The following is a 24863-nucleotide window of genomic DNA, read 5'->3' as shown; positions in this document are numbered from 1 at the left end:
ATCTATCAGAGAGGGTAAAGGAAAAATATTGTAAATGGAAATAATGTGATTCTCTACTTGGAAAACTCAAAGAGAACAACTGAAAGCCCGCAAAAAACGATTAGGAGTTTAAAAAAAAAGGCCTAAAAAATAAATCTATTGCTTCCCTATTTGTCAACCATCACCAGTTGGAAGACAAAGTGGAAAAAATGTCTAAATCACAATCACCTAAAAAAAGGATCCCTCCTCTAATACTAAATGAGAAATGTATAGAGAAAATCGAAGACTTCACTGGGAGACACAAAGTCAGATTTTAACAAGGGGACACCCTATTCCTCATAGAAATACTCATAATAAAAGTGTCAGTTGTCTGTAATTTAATTTCTAAGTTTGAGACAATTTCCATCAAAGTTCCGGAATTCCATTGGTATTTTTTAAAGCCTGGTAAACTGATTCTAAAGTTCACTTGGAAGAATAAACACACAGTGATTGCCAAGAAAATGTTGAAAGTAAGGATAATGAGAGAGGACTTGCCCTGCCAAGATATAACATATTCTAAAGCGACTATAATTAAAACCCATATTGCTGCACTCCAAGACAGACCAGTGGAACAGAACAGAAGGCCCAAAGACAGACCCCAGCGTATATAATTATTTAGCATATAATGAAGTTGGCATTTGAAATCAGCGGGGAAGGGACGGGTTATTCAATAAAATAGTTTGGGACAATTGATTACCTATTCGGAAAAAAAAATGGCAAAGTAGATTCCCATGCACATCAGGTGGCAAGAAATTACAGATGGATTAAAGAATTTAAAGTGCAGGTCATGCCATAGAACAGTAAAAAAAGAATAATACTTATATGACATTGGGGCATGTGGGAGGGCCTTTTGAAATGTAGTTGGATTGAGTTTTCTTTATCCAGTTTTTTCTTTTAGTAGTGGGAATAATATTTCTATTCTTTTTTTTTTTTTTAAGAGAGCGCCAATGTGGGAGGGGGCAGAGGGAGAAGGAGCGAGAATCTTGAGGAGTCCCCACTTAGTGGGGAGCCTCATGTGGGGCTCAGTCCCACGACCCTGAGATCATGACCTGAGCTGAAATCAAGAGTCGGACTCAACTGACTGAGCCAGCTGGGCGCTGCTCTCTCTGTTTTTTGTTCTTTCTTTCACCACTATTGCTTCTGCCTCTTTTCATTTGTTTTGGTTATTGTTTTGTGGGTTGTATATACTCTAGTACTTCTTTTGTGGAAAGTAAGTTTTCTAAGTCCTTGTATTCTGGAAATGTCTTTATTTTGGACCTTCTCTGGAATACCAGTTTGGCTTTGTATGAGATTTTAGGTAGAAATGACTTTTCCTAAGCCTTTGAAGATACTGCTGTATCATATTCTAGAATTCAGAACTGCAGATGAGAAATCTGATATCAACATTATTTTTGTTCCATTGTTGGTAATCTTATCTCTGTCCTCTTCCTGCCCCTGCTGGACATGTTGGAATGATCTCAGATACCCTCACCCTTCAGTCTTTTCTTCCTTCATACCTATGGATGCTTGATAATTTTTCAGTTTAATGACTCAAATTCTTCATCAACTTCAGGGAATTTTTCTGTTTTCTTTGATTACACCTTTACCATTCTCTCTTGAACATCCTTTTAGATGGGTATTAAAATTTTTGGATCTATCATACAGGTTTTGCATCATTTCTTTTATTCCTTCTCACCCTTTTTGTGGAATTCTGGGACAGTCCCTCAGTTTAGACTTCTACTTTGCCAAGTTCCTCTTTGGCTTTATCCATTCGGTTATCAGCCCAACCACTGAGTTTCCAGACTGGGCAGTAATATTTTTCATTCCCTGACCTAAGTTTTTCTTTGACTCTTGATTTTGTTTCAAAATGGAAGTAGGCTTATTTTTCCTGATTATATAACTAGCATATACTCATTGTAAACATTTCAAACAATGTAGAAAAACGTAAGGTTGAAAGGGGAAATAATGGGTGTTCTGTGAAAGGAAGCTATACGCAAAATGACCTCCAAAGGCTGAAGGGGTCGAAGGACCAAAGAAAAAGCCCAAGTCCAGCTTGATAAGAAATGATTTAGTAAGGGGTCTTAGGGACCGAAGCAGGTCTTGGGTGGCTGCAGGGTAAGTAGATCTCCACAACCCTTCCATAGGACCTGCTTTTATAGCCCCAGAGGCTGGGGGGTACGTGTTGTTATACACCTGGGAGAGATGCTCAGGGATAGTTGTGTGTTGTAGTCATATCTCCAGAGCACAAGGGCATTATGTTCCAACGGTGTACTTGAGGGTGTGGTTCAACAAGAAAGATAGAATGAGGCTGGGGACGGTGCTCAAGAAGACTTCCGATCACAGAGTCGTCATCATGGCGGATTTGTCCAGATGTCATTGGTCTGGTTCACATGATCGACAATCCTGCTGCCCAGAGATACCCATCACTGGCTTTTGCTGAGCACTGTTCATAAATTTCTCTCAAGATTCATAGATATGTAGGCACAGAGGGACACACACACACACACACACACACTCACACTCACGTGCAGGATTTGACACAAATGTCTTTATACAAAGCATATATGACTTATAAAATACAGTAGCTATTAAAACGGAAAAGGGAGTAAGCAAAGGAAAAAGAAATTGGCCCCTTTGGAGCTCTTCTTAGTTCCCAACCATGAGAATTAAAGAGTTTTGTATTGTGGAAAATATCAAACATCTATTAAAGTAGACAGCTTAGTATAATGAATTCTCATGTGTCCATCACTCAGGTTCAAGTAATGATCAGTCATGACTAATATCTATTCCATCTATAACCCTCCCTTTCCCCTCCTGTCATACTGAATTTCTTTTTTTCTTTTTTCTTTTTTTTCTTTCTAAGTAGGCTCCATGCCCAGTGTGGAGCCCAGTACAGGGCTTGAACTCATAACCTTGAGATCAAGGACCTGAGCTGAGATCAAGAGTTGGATGCTCAAACAACCAAGCCACTTAAGTGCCCCCAGAGTTATTTTTTCTAGAGATTTTATTTATGTATTTATTTGAGAGAGAGAGAGAGTGTGTGAGCACACGTGTGAGTGGGGAGAGGGGCAGCAGAGGAGGGAGAGGGAGAGAGAAAATCTCGAGCCGACTCCATGCTGAGTGTGGAGCTCAGTCTCACGACCCTGAGATCATGACCTGAGCCAAAACCAAGAGTCAGATGCTTAACCAGTTGAGCCACCGAGGTGCCCCCCCCGAGTTATTTTTAATTAAATCATCTTATCTATAGAGATTTCAGGATGTATCTTCAAAGATAAGGATTCTTTAGCAAAAAATAATCACATATCATAATCACATCAAAAAATTTGTAATTCCCTATCAATAGCAATAATTCCCTCCTATCATCAAAAAGTGAGCATATCCGTTTTCCCAATTGTTTCATAATTGTTCAAACTAGCAGCTTATTTAAACTGAGATCCAAACAAGGTTCACCTACTGCATTTAGTTGATACATTTCTTTTTTTCTTTTTTTTTTTTTTAAAGATTTTATTTATTCATTCGACAGAGATAGAGACAGCCAGTGAGAGAGGGAACACAAGCAGGGGGAGCGGGAGAGGAAGAAGCAGGCTCATAACGGAGGAGCCTGATGTGGGGCTCGATCCCATAACGCCGGGATCACGCCCTGAGCCGAAGGCAGACGCTTAACCGCTGTGCCACCCAGGCGCCCCTAATTGATACATTTCTTAAACCTCTTTGAATGTATAAGGTGCTCCTCTGCCCTGCTCTTTTCCTCTTGCAGTATTTTTTTCTTTTTCAGCAGTTTTAAATATACAGAAAAATTGATTAGAAAGTACAGAGAGTTCCTATATGCTCCCTCAACCCCATTCCCACTGCAGATTCCACTATTATTAGCATCTTGCAAATGAAATAAGCCAGACAGAGAAAGACAAATACAGTATAATCTCACTTATATGCGGAATCTTAGCCCCCAACCCCCAAACAAAACCCAAAAACCAAACTTATAGACATAAAAAACAGTGTGGTGGTTGCCAGAGGCAGGGGGCGGACTGTGGGTGAAATGGATGAAGGCGGTCTAAAGAAATCCGCTCTGGGCCTGTCATGTACAGCGCGGTGATTACAGTTAATAGTACTGTATTGTACATTTGAAAGTTACTAGGAGAGTAGATCTTAAAGGATCTCATCCCAAGAAAAAAGTTTGCAACTGTGTGGTGATGGATGTTAACTAGACATTTTGATGATCCCTTTGCAGTGCATCCAAATAGGGAATCGTTATTTTCTGCACTGAAACTAATATAATGTTACATGTCAATTATATCTCAATCAAAATAACAAAGCTGTACGCCTTATAGTGTTGCTTTGAGTAACAAACAAATTAATATATGTAAAGCACTTTTAAAAAGATCTAGCATTAGTGTGGTATATTTGTTACAATAGATGAGCTGATGTGGATACATTGTTGTTAACCAAAAAGCACAGTTTATATTAGGTTTCATTCTTTGTGTTGTGCATTCTAGAAATGTATTCACTGCTACAGTATCAGGCAGAAGAGTTTAAATGCTCTCAAAGTCTCTCCTGTCCCAGGTGCCTGGGTGGCTCAGTGGGTTGAACATCTGACTCTTGATTTCGGCTCGGGTCATGATCTCCAGGTTGTGAGATTGAGCCCCATGTTGGGCTCCCCACTCAGCAGGGAGTCTGCTTGAGATTCTTTGTCTTCCTCTCCAGCTGCCCCCCCCACCTCCTTGCCGTGGGCTCGTGCTCTCTCTCTCTGTCTTAAATAAATCTTAAGAAAAAGTAAAAGTCTCTCCTGTCCTCTTTGCAATTTATTTGAAGAAATTATTTTGTTATTTTGTTTTCTACATTGCTGTATTAAAATTTTTTCCTTTTTTTCTCATTACCTCCCTGTGATGTCATTTAACACATGCCTCTGTCACTTGTATTTTCTGTAAATTGGTAGTTGGATCAAGATGCTTGAACTGATTCAGGTTTGATTATTTTAGCAGGAGTACCTCGTAGGCGGGGACATACTTCCTGGTACTTTCATCGGTAGGCAGGTCGAGTCTACTCGTGAAGTTAGCAGCCACTGATTGTTGCCCGGATCCCTTGTCTCGCTAGGGATAGTCTTGAGCTTTCCCGGCCTGTTTTCCATTCGCTGAGAATGTTCTTTGGAAAGATTCTGAGCTGGTTCCTATAGTGTGCTATGTGTCTTCCAGGAACCCACGGTTGAGTTTGTTAAAGTAGATTTGAACAACAGAAAAAAAACAGTTTTATTTTGTATACAGTCTCTGACCACCCCTTCCCCCAAGTGATGGAATCCCCCGATGGGAGAGCCATATCATAGCTGCCTTTAACTATTGGAGTTGAGATGTATGTGTGTGTGTATTTGGTTGCAAACTACTAGAGTAACGATGGAAATATGGCAGGTTTTTCCTCCACTCCTGCTCTCACTTGGCATTGCTCCTGGGTGAGAGGGGGCATGGGTCTGCCATGCCTGCTCACTCTGTTTTTCTATGTGGCCCTTCGTATTATGCACGTCTCTCTGCGTATGATTCTAGTGTTTAAATATGTGTGCTCCTTATGCATTCTGGACCTGAACCCAAGCCGACTACTTCATGTGGTGCCCGATCTAAGAAACCACGTTCTGTTTCAAAAGCAGCGCAAGACCCGACAGCTGAAGGGATCTTCGGGGGTGGGGTGGGGTGGGGTAATTTTGAGCATTTGTGATATTTTGAACCCCAGTTACCTTTAGAAGTTTAACTGATTTGCAGGATGCAGTAGCAGTTTGGTCTTAGTAAAGGGCAAGGTGGGGAAGCTGAAGCCGTTGTTCATTTTGCTATAAAACCTTTCTTGTTGGAAAGTTCCGGTTTAATGATCTCTTCCCCCCATCCCTCTCTTCCTTCTCTCCACTTCCCTTCTTCCCTCCATCCTACCCTTGTTTTCTCTTATGCAGTCTGCTGTTTTGTTGTGCACAAGCGGTGCCATGAATTTGTCACCTTCTCCTGCCCAGGCGCCGACAAAGGCCCAGCCTCCGATGTAAGTAACGGGCACTGGTCCCCTCTCTCCACCCACAGTCAGGGCATCCTTTTGGGTAAACATGGCTGTGCTTAGACAAAAAAAAAAAAAAAAAAAAAAAGGTGGGCTGTTCTTATTCCAAGACATGGGGTGGTCCCTACAGCCTCTGAGACATTTTTCATTTTAACAGGAAGGACAAAGCAAAACATTTTGGGAGCGGGGTATGATGGTACAGGAAACCAGCTAGTTCCTCTACTATAATTTAGCTAAATGTCTTCATCTTTATGGCTGGGGCATGGAGAGTAGTGGTGAGATGCTAAATTGGTCCTGCTACTCTAAAAAGGTAGTTGGGATGGTACCTTAGGCTGTACTTTACAGCTCCTTGTTAGGGAATTCTTGATACTAGGGCCCAAGAATTAAGAGGGAAATGAGTTTATCCTGCCACCATGCATCCCAAAGCCTGGCTACTATTGGTGGAGTAGGGGATCCTTCTGGATAAAACAGGCAAATAAGTTTTATTTTATTTTATTTTAACTTATTTTATTTGATAAGTATGAACTTATTTTAATATGAATTGGAAAAAAGGTATCCAGTCTTGGTTTTTAATTTATGGTACGGATAGAAAATTTCCTACCTAAGTAAAAATATTTAGGTTAAACAAAAGATAAGTTGGTTTAAGGAAACTATTAAGTGAATAACCCCATGGGCTCTATAAGGATATGGCAGAAGCCTTGGTTTAAGTTTGTCCAAAGCTTGGGGTATGTTGTTGATCACTAACTCAGTAGCCATTCCTAGCCCTGACTCTCTTCTTTCTGGCAGAGGCTGCCTCTCATGCTAAAAGCTGGAAATGCCTGATACTTGTATCCCAGGCTCTCCTGTGAATGGAAATAGTGAATGATCATGTGACCCAGTCCTACTCAATGGGACCTTGGGGGAAGTCTGGGCAGGGCTTCCAGGAAAGACTTTCCTTTCTGATAAGAATAGACATCTGTTCCTTTTTCCTGTTGGATATTTTTGTGTGAGGATGCAATGGATGGGGTTGTGGCAGCACTTTTGTGTTAATGAGGGAGGTGCACTTGCATCCTGAGCATGGCAGAATGGAAGAGTTGAAAGAACGTGGGTCATTGATGACATTGGTGAGCTGCTGAGCCAACTGTGAGTTCTCTTATGCCCAGACTGCATATGTGAGATAAGAAGCTCCTCTTGGTAAAGTCTCATCATTTGGGATATTCTTGTCCACATTGCTGAAATTGCCCTAGTAGGCCTTTCCACCATGCACACTCCTCCCTTGGCCCAGTGATGAGCTGTGTTCAACGGACCGCATTTGCAGCTGTCACCCCTAGTTCTCTCATTTTTTTCCTGCTTTTGTTCACCTTCCTGGAATTTCCCCCATTGGCATGGTCTTCATTACTGGTCCTGTCCTTACCCACTTAGACCTGACAGCGGACAGCTTGCCAGAAGTGAGTGGTGACTGCCTTCTGTCATTTCATTTGTGGACTGTTGTTGGCCTTCTGTAAGTGGTCATCTGCCATTTCACTGCAGATCATGGGTGTAACCGTCACCGCAGCAACACAAACAATCTGGAGCTTGTAGGGCAGTTCCTTTGCTTGGAAACTGGTACTTGGGTTTAAGGACCTCAAGTAGCACAGAATGACTAAAGTCCTTCCAGACTTGTCTGCAGAGATGAAGATGAGACTGTTCATCTTGTTCTCTGAGATCACACATCCTGGCCCTTTTAGTGCAATTCCTTCTCTCATCCCTAGGAAAATAGCAGGGAAATTTGGTGGTGGTGGGGGGAGCAGCCTGGCTCCATTATGGAGCTCTGAAGGTTCCTGCAGCCTGAGACTTGAGTCTCACAGCAGCCAAGAGGATGGCATTTCCTATATCTTGTCTATATTCATTGGCTATTTCTTTTGCCTGAGACAGAAACTCCACTCAAACTGGTTTATGTGAAAAGGGAAACTTTTGGTCCCCGAAGCTGAAAAGCCCGAGGGTAGACTGGCTTCAGACACGGAGGATGGTTACGCTGATTGGCCAGGTCTGGTTAGGTGCCTACTCCTGGCGAGGAAGCCCTGTGTGGCCACCCCATGATTTAAGAGCCGGGGAGGCATGGTCCCTCAGAAAAGCAGAAGTGTATTGGTTAAAATCATGTGTGGATGAAGCCAGCATTCCTAGGCTCAGATACGTATGACCTTGGACAGAGCAGAGTACTTATATCTCTTTGTGCCTGAGATCCCTCCACTGAAAAATGGGTAAAATCATGGTTCCCATCTTATAACTTTGTTAGGAATGTCCAATGTATACATATCTGTAAAAGCATCTGGCTCATAGCAAGAGCTGTATATGTGAAGATGATGATGGCAGTGGTAATGAGTAAGAGTGAATATATGCTGGGCAGGCAGCAAGGACAGATGGCCACCACGTAAGTCTGAAGAATTAACAGGCCCTCTGTCTGCCACTTGGCAATCCTTCCTAGGAGTGTGTAGGCTCCATAAGTGGCAGGAGACCCCTGTCTGTATAAATGGAGCAGTGTAGCCATTCATTGCTTTGGGTGTGGGGAGGGCAGGAAGTGCTACTGTAGCCAGCATGCATAGGATTTGGCAGCCGACTTGGAATGATTCTATCTCTGGACACAGTTCCAAGAAGGTCAGCTGGCACCAAGGATGATGAATTGGTCCAGACTCCTCAACTGGCTTGACTCAGTTCATTGACCTTTTCCTGTCCATGGCTGGAGACGTGATTGAAGATCTGGCCACACCTGCTCACCAACCTGGCCAGGCTCTCTTTTGGCTGCCGGTGAGACTCATGCAGTCATGGAGGGTTGCCCCTCCTCCTGTGTGACCTTGGAGGAACTGGTGTGCTGTGAGCTCATGGAACAGACAAGCACAGTCTCCATCTATGCAAAGGGAATGTGCTAGGCTCCATCCTCTACCCCTCTGCTATTGTAAGCCCAGTCCTAGCCAGGAAATATTCTGGACATTAATAGAACTTTGTGCAGTTGGTGTTCTTCTACAGATAGGTCCACATTATGGCATATCAGGCTACCTAAGGAAACTTGATGGATCAGGCTCTGTCCCAGTGACTTCAGTTACTGACCCAACCATTCCATGCAAATGGGAATAGACAAAATAAATAGGCATCGGCCAATGGAAGATCTCAAAATACGGCAGAGTTCCTGGCTGTTAACTTCTGGTCATCTGCAGGCATGGTCTTGGTCTCCCCTGGTTGGAAACTCTCAATTCTGCTGTGTCTTGGACCGTGTAGAGAGACCAAGTCTCTGGTACCACCATAAGCATTACATATGACATTCTAGTTACCCAGCACTTAGAATACTAACCACATACACAACCTCCCAAGAGATCTTCTCAGAACAAGAAAAGGGGTCTTGTCTCTTGGGGCCAGAACTGGGGTGAGTCAAGCGAGCTACTTGCCCTGGGCCCCAAATTCAAGGGTTTCTCTCCTGTGTCTGTAGGATGATCTAGGATGGCCCTACTCACATGACTGGCAGTGAGCATCTTGTCTGGGCCCCTTGGTTCTCCTCCACATAACCTGTCATCCTCCAGCTGGCTCGCTCTGGCTTGTTCACATGGTGGTTTCAGGGCTCCGAGAAGAACAAGAGAGCATGCCCAGGCACATACCATGTTTGATAACGTCCCACTGGACAGAGTAGTCTAATGACCAAGCCCAGATTCAAGTGGGAAAGAAGTAGACTCCACTCTTCATGGGGTGGCGGGGGAAGAATCTCTGGTCAATCTACTGAGATCCTCTTGAGCTGAGTGGCAGAACAGAATTCCTGGGGACCATCACGCTGGAATTCATAAAAGATCCGCAGATGTTAGTGTGGTTCAGAGAGTCATAGCCAACCTTGTAAGAGGACGCATCTCATTATTTCCCTGCCCCGCGTTCCTGTATGATTTAGCTATCTCCAGCTACAAATGGGAAGCTAGGCAATTTCTTGATCATGTCCAAAGACAATGGTAGTTAGGACTGTGGACTCTGTAGTCAGACATATCTGAGGTCACGTCCTGTCTCCGCAAGTTACTCATTAGGGGGATCTCGGGTGTATCCTTTTCCTTCCCTCTGTCTCAGTTTCCTTCTCTGTAATCTAGGATATTAGTACCAATCACATAGGTTTGTTGTAATATTTTTTTTTAGAATCCGTAAAATGAAAAAAGGCCAACAAACACAACAGCATCGACTGCAAATGGATTAGAAAGCCATTGTGTGAAAGTGCTTTGCACCATGCCCGCCACACAGGAAGCCCTTGATACAAGTAGCTAAGGGCCTTTCAATGGCTCTCTCCAACCCCGAATCTTGAATGTGCTGATAATTCTCTATAGTCCTCAACCCCGAGCATGCCCTTATGAAGTAATTGCTGTCTCCATTTCCATGACTTGACACAAAACCTCCAAGTCTGAGAAAAGAGCCTGGACTTTGGAGCCAGAAAACCCTGGTGTCAAATTCTATTGCTCTCATTTACTTACTGCTCCAGTGATCTTGGGAAAATAATTTAAGTTCTGTGATCCTTATTCATCTCTTTAAAACGGGGAAAATAATACCTAAATCATAGTTCCTTTTTTTTTTTTGGTGAATATTCAATGAGAGAGACTGCTTGAGCCACATCCAGAATAGTGTCTGGCACAAAAAAAAAGGCACTCAGCAAATGGTTTCTGAATTATTATTAATACCTGGATGCGTCTCTCCTACTCAAGAAGGGATGCAGGTTACCTTGTGACCTGCCAAGGAATAATAGCCAATGATAATAGCTCATTTTGTTGAGCAAGGGCTCTGTGCCAGGCAGTATAGAAGTTACAAAAGGATTCTTCAGCTGCTTTGTCTAAAGACACTTTCTTCAACATTTTATGGTTATAGCAGTGATTTCTTATTGTTTATAGTCAAGATGTAGAATAAAACCCATTTTATGCCCTGTGTCCTCCCAGTTACATCACTGGGTCAAGGCAGTTAAAGATGATGCACACTGATGTTGAGTGTATCCTTTTGTATTTTTATTTGATTTTTTAATTTTTAAAAAAAGTTTATTTTTTTCGTAATCCCTACACCAAATGTGGAGCTTGAACTCATGACCCTGAGATCAAGAGTCGCATACTCTTCTGACTGAGCCAGCCAGGCGCCCCTCCTTTTGTGTTTTTAAATCCAGTCTTACTTTATGAAGAAATTTATTAAAAATGATAAATCATGAGCTTAAATGTTAAAGATTTAATAAAAGGAAAATAGAAGATTTAAAAAGAATGTATATATTAAAAAGAATACGTATACATTATATATATAATGTATGAATATGTATAAAAATGTGTTTGAAAATCTGGTTGAAATGGATGATTTTCTAGGAAATTCTAACTTGCCAATTTTGTCTCAAGAAGAAATTGGAAACCAGAATAGGCGAGTAACCAAAAAAGAAATGAGAACATTGCCCAAGAAACTTTTCTTCTCCCAAAATTATAGGCTTCGTGGATAAATGGTCTTAAACTTAAGAGGAATGAAGGATTTCTGTGCATTTTAAACTGTATCAGATTACAGAGAAAAAAGTAAAGCTTCACAATTTTTTTTTAAATCGAAAGTGAGAGAAATCCAACTCAAATTAGGAATGGAAAGACAGATTGGCTCATGGGAAGGACATTGGGGATGGAATAAGCTTCAGGGACAAGGGCCTCAGATACTGGAACTGAGGCCGTGATACTTGCAAGGTGCGTTCTCATTATCAGCTGTATCAGTTAGTTTTGCTGGGTAACAAAGCATCCCACAACTTAGCAACTTGAGGGACCAGTCAGTTATTTTTTCTCATGATTCTCTGGGCTACTTGGGTGATTCTTCTGATGTGGGTCTATTCAGCTGATCTTGGTGGGGCTCTGTCAAGTGTCTTGGTCAGCCGGTGACTTGGCTGGTGCTTCATCAGTTGGCAGCCTGTTGGTTTGGCACTTTGTTTCTCTTCCATGGGTTCTCTTTTCCTCCAGCAGGCTGGCTTTGGCACATCCACACACTGGCCTAGGGTTCCAAGCACAGCAAGAGAGGGAAATCCCCAAAGCACAGGTGTTTTTCACGCCTTTATTTGTGTCACACTGGTTATGGCTAAGACCAGATTCAAGGGTGGAGAACAGGCCTCACCTGTTTAGAGGAGGAGCTACAAAGTCCTACTACAAAGACGCATTCAGGGATGGAGGAGTTTGTGGCCATTTTGCATTCTGCCACACTGGCCCTCATCAGCTGTGCCAGCTGTCGTATTTGCCCTTCTGAATCCACTCTGTTTTCTCCCTGAGAGATGGACCTGTAAGGACTGCATCAATTGGGATTCCCTTTACGCCCTGACTTCTGGTTGGGCCCAGCCAGAGGGACCAGTAGGAGATTGGAAGGTGAGGGGAGAGCAGGCTGGATATTTATCATGGGCTCGTCTTAACTCTACCCTTTGACTGACAGTTGCTGCTCCTCTAAAGACAGTCTTCTCTACACAGTTATCTCCTTGGGTTCCAGGAGCTACTCTTTGCCCTTGTGCCTTTGCTCTTAATCACCCCCAGTTACTGCACTGTCCCCTATGGCTTCCCAGCAGCATGCCTGTATCTTCGTAAGTGGTCCTTTTATAAAACCTCCCTTATATTCTCTTGAGTTTGTTATCTGTTCCCTGCTGGGACCCCAGCTGATTTGTCCTTGCCTCCTTCGCTTCTACTGTAGACAGGAGACATCTATAAATATGTCTGTCAACTTGGTGATAGTTGATCCCATGGGAAGACGGAAATCCCAGGGGAAGAGGTGGGCTTTCTTTCTGCATTCATAATCAGGGAAGGGTTCTGATTGGTTGGTCCTTTGTTGTTGGGAGAATGAACTCTTATCAGGCCTGGTTCATTTGACATCCCTGTGGCTCAGAGAACAGTGTCTGTTATAAGAAGAGGGGATGGGAAGCTTTGATGGGCTGACACAATCAAGAGCTACCACACCTTGTTATTATAAGCTAGCTTGATCACAATTATCAGCATAACCAAATAAGGTTGGCATAAAAGTAAACTATACATCGTGGGTCAACCATACTTCAGTTGAAAAAAGTAGACTATAGTAAGCGATGAGTATAGATTAACATAATGCTAAATAAGATATTTAATGCTATTTAATTCTTGGTGTAGACATATTGGCTCAAATAGACTTTTTTTCTAATGTGAAAGAAACAACCTAGGAATTAAAATAATAAAGTTTTGGTCAATATAACAAAATATAGGACAAGATAAAAGTAAGCCAGCAAGGAATCATGAATTCTGGAAAGTATAAATTAAGTTGGTAGAGGTGACAACAGATAATATCAGTTATCTAACAAATATAAATGGTTTGAAATTCTCTGCTAAAAGTTGAAGACTATCAGATTGGATAGACAATGTACAATTCTAGGGAATGTGTAGGAGAAACTTAAAACATAGGTTAAAAATAAAATGGGCAAAGATATGCTGGAAAAACACACATAAATGTAAAACATGGTCTTAGTAATACTATCAAAAGAAATAGAATTCAAACAAAAAGCATACGCAGGAGGAAGAGGAGGAAAAGCGTACTCTAATGCGTTACTGGCTAGTGTAAATTAGCATAATCCTTCTCAAGGGAAAATTACCAATATGTATCAAAAGCCTTAATGATTTCTTTGACCTAATAATTACTGAACCTAATCCATTTTGACCTAAGAATTACAATTCTAGAAATTTTTTGCTGAGGAATTATTTAAGGGTATGCAAATTTACTTAGCTAAAGTGATATTCATTGCATCAGTATTCATACTAACAAAAATTTCGAAACTACCTAAATGACTGCCAGTTAGGGTTTATGTAAGTAAAACATATCCATATTTGGGTGCTGCACAGTGACTAAAATGTCACAATATCTGGGCAGCCTGCTGAAACCTGGAAATGTTCTATGTCTTGATTGGGATGGTGCCTATGCAGGTGTATACATTTTTCAAAACTCATGAAACTGTATGCTTAAAATCGATACTTTATTATATGCAAATGACACTTCAATAAAAAGCCACAGGAACTAAAATGTTATTGACATGGAAATATAGTCATGAGCTATTGGTGAAAGAAGCAAACAACAAAGCATTGTGTATGGTGTGATACATCAGAAAACATAAACATACAGACACATGTAAAACCAAAAAGCCACATTTTCTCAACATATTTTGGTGGCCACTTGTCAGTTCTGCTCACTGTCTTATTACAGACTGTTTCCTGCCCAGCTCTGGAGATCACTTTGGGGTATTCTTTAACTGGTTTCTCCAGTCTTGCTTGATTTCGGTGCCACTTCACCTCCAGTGTGGACTCCGGCTTCCCACTTAATTCAGTTAAAATCAAATGTGAGTGATGACTTGAGTAGAACTGTAAGCAGTTTTAGTTGCTCCTGGCTGTGGGTAATCCTAAGGTCTTCCACCAGCTGGGAGCCAGCTTATCTGCAAATGAGAATCTTCAGATGCCCCTGGTAAGGTGCTGGCCCCTGAGAAGCCTTGGTCAATTCACCTCTGGCCCCAGAGAAGGAGGGAAGTCCCCGCTCTGCCCATTTCCCACCTCCCCACTGGGGGCAGTAAGACATCCTTGTTTTCAGAGAGAAGGCCCACCTCCTTCTATGGCATTGGCTGGTCTCCTTGACTCAGATAAAGCAACACAACTGTGTACTGCACTCTTCTCAGAGCCTGGGTTGTTCAGTCTCATGTAACACCAACGAGAGACACCCCACAGCTCAGCTCTGATGATGCTCCGAGCCTATCTAGCTCCTTCCAGGAGGCGAAGCAGCAGTTAGGGTTCAGCATCCCTCTTGGCATCATGGTAAGATCTCACCATCACCTGGACCAAAAGAGACCCATCTGTATCTCTCAAGGATAAATAATGTCAAGTGTAATTCAGTCTAAACAGGACAGGCACGCAGTCTATCTGTCTGATCTATTACCTATCTCAATCTGAAAGCACATCCTTCTGAGGATACATCCTATTTACGTTATGTAACATTGCAGTCTCTAACTTCTGCATTCACAACAGAAGTGCTCAGTAATCCGAGTGTGTGTTACCAAATACCAAAGGAGCACCTTGCAGCAGGGCTTGGAGGTGCTCTGAGGGTTGGCTGGTCTAGCTCTGAGGCTAGGATGTCATTTAAATATCCAAAGAGCTGTTGTATAGATTTTTTAAATATAGCTTCAAAGGACAGAGTCAGAACTGGGGACCATCTGTTCAGGCTAAAGAAGAGCTGCCCAAACCAACGGGTTGCTGTCTAAGGATATTAACTCCCCATCTCAGTAGAGCAGAGATCAGTTGCCCTGGATGATGTTTGGGTGATATCTGTACTAGACGTGGGTTTCTACCACACTGGTGACTCTTTTACTGGTGGTGTTTGGTTGCGTGCAAAGGAAAACCCCCTTTGGTTAACTTTCTAAATAACTAAGTTAGAAAGGAATTTATTGGAAAAGCTATGATGTACTTAGAGAATTGGAAGAAAACTGGAACGATCAGGCCAGCTACATCTGATTTTGGTTCTTTTGTTGCTTTGGTTTTAAATTCACATTCCAGAAGAAGAGAGATTATTTGGTCAAGTTCACGTTACCTAAGTAGCCCTTGGTTGGGTCTTTACAGTGTTCCCTCCAAGAGTAAACACAGTGTGGGTGGGATGGCTTTCAAAGGGAAAATGAGGCATTGCTACCAAAAAAAAAAAAAAGAAGAAGAAGAAGAAGAAGCAGAGAGGTTAGGCGGATCAAAACAACACACGGCCTCTACAATTTCTAAATGCTGCTTCGCAGAGCATAGTTTCTAAATGCTGCTTCGCAGAGCATAGTTTCTAAATGCTGCTTTGCAGAATACAGATAGGTTGAGTGCTTAAGGATTATTTGGGGAGCCTGCTAAAACCAGACTTCACCTGAAAAAAACAACAGACAAGAGCCTGGAAATAGGTATTTTTAAGTCCTTTAGGTAATTCTGATGGGTCGCTGAGTTTGGAAACCAGTGTAAGGCAATCGTATCGTAGCTCTGAAGCCAGAGTAGTTGTGTTTGCATACCACCTCTGCCACCAACTAACCGGCTGGGTCATCTTGGGCTGGTGACCTGACTCTGCCTCAGTTTCCATCTGTAAATAGAGGATACAATGAAGGTCAACTGAGCTATTCCATGTTAAGGGCTTCGTGCCATGCCTGACACAGAATATGTGCTAATATTCTTACCACCGACAGTCCTTTCAAGTCTTAGTGAGTTTCAAAAGTCCATGCATGCATCTTGCCTGCCACAAAATGGAAATACGCAGTCGCCTCCCATGGGCTGGCTGGAGGGAGAGTCTGATACAGCGGTGGCAGTGTGATAAGATATGCTTCTTCTGGGCACTGTGGAGCGAGTGCCCTGCGATCCCTCGGCTCCTGTTGGCTGTGTGCCTGCTGAGGCTTGCGCAGTGCAGAAGCAGCGCGGAGAGGTCAGCAGGAATTGCTTCTCCATAACCCTTTGTGTCTCACTGTCATAAAGACACAGCACTTCATGCTGGGGAGGAAGAAGCAAATCCATGATGCGTGGCGTCCTGAGAACAGAAACCAACTGTTTCTCCTGTGCAGAAAGGGCAGGGCTGCCGTGATTTGAATGAGGTGCAGATGTCCCGGCTTATGAATTATTTTAGCTTCTCCTAGTTGGGGGCGGACCAGCCTCAGAGCCTGATAAAGGCCATTTCCCAGATATTTAGCCTGTGGAGCCTGTGGGCTTGGGGGAAGCAGAGAAATCAAAAGGCAGATGACCCTGGAGAGAGGCAGCCTGCAGGGATGTGAAAGGCGCAGGTCCCAGAGTCAAAAGACCTCATTTCTAGTCTTCCTACTGTCTCTAACTTTTTCCCGATGGCTCCCCCTACCTCCAGTGGCCTGGAATTCTAGGATTTCTAAATGCAGTATTTTAATTTTTATTGTTTTAAGTTTTTTGTTTGTTTGGTGATCTCTGCACCCTCTACACTCTACGTGAGGCTCGAACTCACGATCCCGGGGTCAAGAGTCGCATGCTGTTCTGACTGAGCCAGCCAGGTGCCCTTCAACACGGTATTTTTAAAATGTAGTAACATCCAAGAGCCAGCATTCATAGATATAATTCTGTTCTAAGCACTTTACATAGAATAAGTCTTTATTTTTCCTCACACTCTAGATAATCCCATTGCTATCACCGATGAGGGAACTGGGGCACTCAGAGACTAAGTGACTTGCCCCAGGTCACATGAGTAGTGAGTGGTAGAGCCAGGAGTCAAACCCAGGCAGTCTGGCCCCCAGAGCCATGTCCTTACTCAGTACCTCAAACTGCCTCATAACCTCAGCCCTGTTCACCTGGACAGATCTCACAGAAGCAGCCAACCCTCTTCTCCGAGAAGTGCCTTTCTAGATATGCACCCCCCCCCTCAAGCTCTGGGACCCTAGATAGAGCCTTGGCCCTATTTGGTTCGTATGCATGTGGTGGACATCTGTCCCAAGCTGGACCTGTCAGATGCTCTCTTTAGGGATTTAGAATTTGGAATTAAAGGTGCTGGTTTTAGTCTGCAGGGAACACATGGCTTTTGAAAACTGTTCATGGTGCATGAAAAGTGTCCACCTTTAATGAATTCCCACACAGCAAACATTTCCCTGGAACCAGAGGCCCTTCTGGGTTCCCTTCCACTTCCCCCACCCCAGCCCCTTCCATCAGATCAGCGACCCAGGCCAGCAGTAGTTTGCTGGCTTTTTTTTTCCCCATTGAACTATTTGTTGTCATTTTATTTTGTTTTATTTCATTTCGTTATATTTCAGAAAGAACACTTAACATAAGATCTACCCTCTTAACACAGTTTTTAAAAAAAGATTTAATTAATTAATTAATTTAGAGGGGAGAGAGAGAGAGAGAGTGCATGAGCCCGGGGAGGGGCAGAGGGAGAGAAAATCCCAAGCCGACTCCGCACTAAGCACAGAGCCCGACACGGGGCTTGATCTCATGACCCTGAGATCATGACCTGAGCCTAAACTAGAGTTGGACACTCAGCCGACTGTGCCCCCCAGGTGCCCCCTCTTAACACACTTTTAAGAGCACAATACAGTACTGTTGACTATAGGCCCAATATTGTACAGATCTCTGGAGCTTACTCATATGGTTTAACTGAGACTTGATGCCCATCGATTGGTAACTCCCCCTTTCCCCCTCTCTCTAGCATCTGGCAAGCACCATTCTAATCTTTGATTCTATGAGTTTGACTGTTTTAGAGAGCTCATCTAAGTAGAATTACGCAGTATTTGTCTGGCTTCGTTCATTGATATCATGTCCTCACAGTTCACCCATGCCCCATATGGCAGTGTTTCCTCCTTTTGGAAAGCCCGAATAATATTCCATTGCATGTATACACCACATTGTCTCTATTCATCCAGCTGTTGATGGGCATGTAGGCTGTTTCCACATCTTGGCTATTGTGAATAATGCTGCAGTGAACATAGGGTGCAGATATCTCTTCGAGTTCCTGATTTCATTTCTTTTGGATAAATATCCAGAAGTGGGACTGCTGGCCCATGTGTTAGGTCTATTTTCTCTTTTTTGAGGACCCTCCAAATGGGCTAAGGACCTGAATAGACATTTCTCCAGAGACCTACAAATGGCCAACAAGTACATGAAAAAATAAAATGCTCAACATCACTCATGGTCAAGAAACCCTGTCAGGGTTGCTCTTACCAAAAACAAACCCAAAAGACAACATGTGTTGGTGAGGGTGTGGAGAAATAGGAGCCCTCACACACTGTTGGTGGGATGCAAAATGGTGTGACAGCTGTGGAAAACGGTGGGCTGTCTTCTGAAGTCTGTACAGATAGAATTTTCCAGTAGGCCCTCTCTTTCCTTTCTCCTCTGCTTTCCTCAGTGTTTTCTTTGTGGCCCACATGACTTTGGAAGGATGCATCTCATTCCATTTATCAGGATTTCCAACTTCAAAGCCAGCGGGGGGCCTGGCAGATAAGTAAATGAGTCGAGTGTGTGATACAGGGAGTGTCCATCTGGTGTGTGTGCACTCCGTCTGGAAGGAGAAGCCTTTACCCATCTCCAGTTTTTGAGGGTTTTGTTTTTTTTGTTTTTGAAATTCCTGCTTTTTAAAAGACCAAGGTCCAGATTTTTTCATTTTTCAAGACAAGTCTGAATCTCCTAAATTTAGATGTTGACAGATAACCGGAGAATAACAAGTGCGGTGTATTTTAAGCACATTTTTGGGACTGGGCTCATGCTGTGCACCACCAGTTAAAACCTCTACATTTGTAGGTCGGAACTGTCCATGGAGGGTCTCTCCCACCCTCCTTCTAAAGGGAGAAGAGAAAATGTGAATTTAGTCAAATGAGCCTTCTTTGGGAAATATGGGGGGCACTGCAGTCCAAGGCGGAGAGCCTTAAAAATATGCAGAGGTCCCTTGACCCTGGCGCCTGGGTGGAGCTTTCAGTTGGCTAGGACACCCCACTTGCTTTAACTCTGGACCCTGCCCCGGAGGGAAGCAGCTGCTGCCAATGCCCTCTGCCGTTCTAGCACTTTCTAAGTCCAGTGGGATCAGCCAGGGCTCTGGCAGCCCATTGCCTCTCCCAAAGGCTTTGAGAGGGGGTCATTCATCATTCTGCATAACTATCAGGTGCCTCTGCTGTCAGGGGCTGCATAGACACCTCTGAGGACTCCCCTTGGCTTCTTGTGTTTGGTCAGCTACCCTCATCATCAGATCTTGCTATTCTAATTCTTCTGAACTGGGAGAACCAGGCCAGTTCAACTTTCACCTTTTCCAGATATTGAAAAACATTTGAAGAGTTTTGGGCATTTACTCAGCACCTTCCCCTGATTTCTGGGCTGAAATGGATTCTTCTATTTTTAAACATTTGGAGGGGGGCATTTTTAATGGTAGTTTGGGAGTGAGGGCAGAGTGAAATGTTCAGGCTCAGGTTTGTGGTCTTGCACGTTCAAGAGTATGGACTCTGGGGGCCTGGGTGCTCAGTCGGTTAAGCTTCCGACTCTTGGACTCTTGGTTTCAGCTCAGGTCACAATCTCAGGATCCTGGGGTTGAGCCCCTCCTCAGGCTCTGTGCTCAGCAGGGCGTCAGCTTGAGATTCTCCCTCTCCCTCTCCCCTCTTGCTCATGCTCTCTCTCTCTTTCAAATCAATCAATCAATCAATCTTTTTAAAGAAAAGGAGCGTGGACTCTGGAGCCGGCCTGCCTGGGTTCAAAGCTCAGTTTTGCTACTTACTAGCTGTGTGACTTTGGATAAGTGACTTAGTCTGGCTGTGCCCCTGTTTCTACATTTTCAGGATGAGGATGGTAATGTGCCTACTTCCTGTTGTATTAAACAAGTTGTGAGTATTAAATAAGGTAATGTATGCAAAAAGCTTAACAGTGCCTGGCATATTATGTAAGTGCTTGACTCAGAATCTTGGACCCGATTTTGCTTTCCATCCTGGCTTTGCGGTCCGGGCTCTGCTCCTTAATTCTGCGCCTCAGCCCTTCCTCATGCAACTTTCTTTCTTTGTTCTTCTCCACCCTTCAGCTGTGATTTTCCAGAATCCTGCTGAGCAATGGTCCATTCTTGGGACCTCTTCTGTGTTCCTAGACTTCCCTGCCTGCCTGTTCTCTCCATTGTCAGCTCCTGTTGCACCTCCTGGCTAGTATTTATAGCTAACATTTATATAATGCCTATCCTATGCCAGGCGCTGTTCTAAGTGATTTCTATGCAGGAACTCATTGAAACCTCACCCATGAGAAAGATCCTCTTTCTGTGCCCATCCTATAGAGAAGTTAGCTGACTTGCCAGGTCACATGACTAATAAGACGCTGAGTCTGAACTTGAACTTGGTCTGGCTCTTGGGCCTGCTCTCACCCAGCACAATATGCTGCCACCCACTCCTCTCCATCCCCAGAGACAGGACCTCAGCCCAGGCTCCATTCACCCTCCCTGGACCAGTACCTTCTTGTTCTGAGTCCCTGATTCCTCTCTGTCCCACCAGCCTGTCACCTCCACATTGCAGGGGAGTCGTCTTTCCAAAAACCAGATGTGACCCTGTCATCGTCCTTGCTGGAAACGTATCGGTGGCTTCCAGCTGTTCTTGGGGCAAAGCTGATGCTCCGATGTGGCTGCTAAGCAGGGTTGCCACATGTCTCTCTTCCTCTGCCCCTCTGGCCCATACACAGACCTGCTTCATCTGTTGCATTGGAATCCCAAAGGGGTAGTGCCCCTGTTATTCCTGTCATTCTCACAGAGTCCCCTTTGGAAGAGGAATTGTAGGGTCACCCTACTCAGAAGGCCCTCCATGCTGTGCCCTGTTGTCCCTCCAGCCCTTTGCTGACCACGCCCTTGCTCGCCCCCGAGCTTCCTCCCTGCAGCCTCTGGTCCTCCCTGCTCCCCCACGCTAGGTGGTTGCACTTGCTGCTCCTGTGCTGGGCTCCTCTCTCTTTCCTTCCCCCAAGCTCAGTGAGGCTCTGTCCTGGTTGTGTATCTCAATCATCTGCGGAGCTGTAGAACCCAATAGAACTCAGAATCTCTGATTGATTCAAAACCTCCCAATTGACTTTACTGTGCATCCAGGATTAAGAACCCTGGTTGACTTGAAACTCATCTTCCAGGCCACAGCTCAAGCATCGCCTCCTCAGGGAAGCCCTCCCTGACCTACCTGACCAGGTCAGTTCCCCCTATTTTTTTACTCTTAGAGCACCATGTACCTCTCCTTGCTGTCACACATCACAGGGTGACTTCACATTTACTTACATGGTGACAAAGAGCCCAGATTTGGCATCCAAATCACTAGCTGTGTGACCTTGGGCCAGTGACTTAACGTCTCTGTGCTTCACTTTTCTCCCCAGTAAAATGGGGATACTAATAAACCTATTTCACATGATCAGTGAGGGTCAGGTGTGTTAATTATATGTAAAGTTCTTAGGACAGTACCTGGCATATGTTAGCTCTTACTCTCATACTAACACCGTTGAGCCTTCAACAACATACGTTTGAACCACATGAACACTTAAGCATGGATTTTTTGCAGTTCAGTACCGTAAATGTATTTTCTCTTCCTTGTGATTTTTTTAAATCACATTTTATTTCCTCTAGCTTCCTTTATTGTAAGAATACAGTGTATAGTACATGTAACATATAAAATATGTGTTGATCAACTGTGTATGTTATCAGTAAGGCTTTTGGTCCGTAGGCTATTCATAGGTAAGTGTTTGGGGAGTCAAAAGTTATGTGTGTATTTTCAACGCGGGGAACCCCAACCCCCGTGTTATTCAAGGGGCATCTGTAATTATTATCTCCCACTGGAATCTATGAATCCCTGATGGAGGGGGAGTCAGTATCTGCTGTTTGATCACTGCACACGGATCATGTGTGGGCACGCGCCAGGCACATCACAGCCCCCGTAACTGTTTGTGGAGCAGAATGGCATCCCAGTGATGTTCTTGGTCAGGGATGGAGGGCCAGTACGTGAGGAACTCAGATCCTCAGCTAGGCTTCTGGTCTCTGTGGACCTAATGGTTAGGGTCCTCATTTCTAGTGGTTAAGATCATTAGGGTAAGCATCTCCATGGTCTTGTGGTGCCCGGAGTCCCAGGTGCTGACGGTGGCCCAGCAGGCACTGGCTTTAGCAGCCTCCCTCACGTCCTTCTGCATGAAGGTTCTTTCTGCTTCCTCTGAAATGCAGGCTTGGGTACGCCGAGGGCTTCTGGGGCAGACGGAGCTGTCAGGAAGCTGGGCACTGCGCTCTACACCCAGAAATCAAACTGACAGCGTCTTTGCGATTTGAGTGACCCTTGTGTCCTGGTCTTGCTTTTGGGCAACCCTCACTCAGCAGGGAGAGAGGGGCGCTCCTCCCTCTGTGGACTAATGGCACTGTGGGGAGAGGAGGGGCGGCGAGGGGCAAGGAGGCATGTGTGTGTGTGTTGTGGGTGATGGAGGATTTATTTATACTGCCAGGCTGTGATCTGTGACAGTGTGACTGGTCCCTGAAAGATGGCTGTACGCTCTGAGTGATGAATTCACATGACGACCTCCACAGGAAGAGGCGGGGCAGACTCCGTGAAGAGCCCAGACCCTGAGGTTGTCAGAACTTGAAGGCCCCCTGGGGAATGCCCTGTTAACCCCATTGTTTTCTGAAGGGGGAACTGAGACCAGAGCGTGGGGTGACTTGCCCAAGGTCACAGGTGGAGTTTTCATTTTAAGTTAACATTTATGGGGTCCAGACACCGTGCTACAGCACAACATATAATCGTGACTTCATTAATCCTCACAAACCTAGAAAGCGGGAGCATTTATTACATTCGACAGACACTTACCTAGTATTTACAGAGCACTCTCTTACAAATATTAACTCCTTAACTCTTCCTGAGAAAGCAGAGCTGTTGTCATCATTCCCACGTTCAAGATGAGGACACCGAAGCACAGAGAGGTTAGGTAACTTGCCCGAAGTCACACAGCAAGGAAGTTGTTGAGTTGGGATTCGATGCCGGGCAGCCTTGCCATGCAATGCATACTACTCTTCTCCACATGATAGCTCTTGGCTCCATTTTACAGGTGGGAAGATCAAGGCTCACATAGTGTAAGTAACTTGCTCAAGGCCAGGAAGTAGCAGAGCTGGGATTGAATTCAGACTCTCTAGCTTTAGAATCTGACTCCTGAGCTCTCTACTGTATTCCTTCCCCCGGGGGCTGGGGTCTCATGGCTGAAGGGTCCAAGCTGAGGACAGGGGATGGAGGCTGAGGCAGAGCTTGAAGCCAGGCAGGTGGCAGTGGGGTGGCATCGGCCAGGTGTCTACCTGGGTTGAAGCGAGATCCCACGCAGTGGACTAGGGGGCAGAGTCCCAGCCAGGTGCCTTCTGTCCAAGTTTCAGATCTTAGCTCACACTTCATTTCTCAGGAAAGCCTCCCAGATCTGTCTGCCCAGCTCTGAGCCCCTCACTAAAACTCGGGAAGCACCGGGAGCTTCTCTGCAGCAGTCCGAAATGTACATTTGTTTGTGCTTATTTACCATCTCCTCGGAACGAGGCCGGGAGCCCACGACAGCAGACCCTGTGTCTGATTCTGCTCACCCAGCACCTGATACACTCGACCAATACTTGGTGAATAAATGGATAAGTAAATGAATGGCTTCTTGCTTGAGTGGAAGGAATCGGTGCAGGAAACCCAGATTGAAGTTCAAGAGGTGGGAATGTCTATGGGGTTTACTGGGACAAGTTATAACTCAGTCGACATAGGGATGCCCTGGCTGGCAATAATGAGTAATTAATAATAACAGCTGGTATTTACTGAGTGCCTGCTCTGTGTCAGGCAACTCTTTTAAAGGTTTTAGGGAATTCACACCCCATGACCATCCCCGGAAAATAGATATCATCGTTATCCCAAGTTAACACGAAGTATGGAGCCTTTAAGCAACATGGCCAAGGGCACAGACAGGTGGAGGTGGAGCTGGCTTTTGAATCCAGGCACCTGGCCCGGAGCCTCACCCTTTAAATACCTTACGAAACCACCTCTTCCTGGTGGATGGAACCCCTCACCTTCTGGAAGGGGTGGGGCTTCTCATGCTCTGCTGACTCGGGTACCAAGTTGGAGCTGAATCTGTCACTTGCATGCTTGATGTCTTGAAGCCACTTAGGGTTGGAGTTGCCTTGCAAATGCGCATAGCCTTCTGGAAGAAGGAAAGTGACTCCTGTTCGCTGGGAGAATGAGGACGCCCTCCTCTACCCGAGAGTGGGTCTCCATTTCTCGCTGAAGCTCAACGCTTGTGTGCAGCTGCTGTTTCATGTGGTCTCCCTCGATTGTACCAGTCAGGGTTGGGGTCCGGCAGGAGTGACCCAGGTGCCTGCAAGGGCCAGCGAGTAGTGAGTGGGGACTGTGGGGACTCGCAGACTATATGCCCCACTTGAAGGGC

At 44.6% G+C, this 24863-nt stretch overlaps 1 protein-coding gene across 1 annotated transcript in view; it reads left to right on the top strand.

Moving 5' to 3' along the window:
* PRKCB (protein kinase C beta) overlaps window positions 1–24863 on the top strand; it is a 314044-nt gene that overhangs the window by 125830 nt on the left and 163351 nt on the right. Inside the window, 1 exon segment of the mRNA XM_040635210.1 lies at window positions 5924–6006. Within this exon segment, the coding sequence (XP_040491144.1) occupies window positions 5924–6006 (83 nt within the window).

Source organism: Ursus maritimus, unplaced genomic scaffold, assembly GCF_017311325.1.
Source record: "Ursus maritimus isolate PB19 unplaced genomic scaffold, ASM1731132v1 scaffold_2, whole genome shotgun sequence".
Taxonomy (NCBI): domain Eukaryota; kingdom Metazoa; phylum Chordata; class Mammalia; order Carnivora; family Ursidae; genus Ursus; species Ursus maritimus.
The sequence above is the reverse complement of the archived record's forward strand: the minus strand, read 5'-3'. Positions and strand labels throughout refer to the sequence as shown.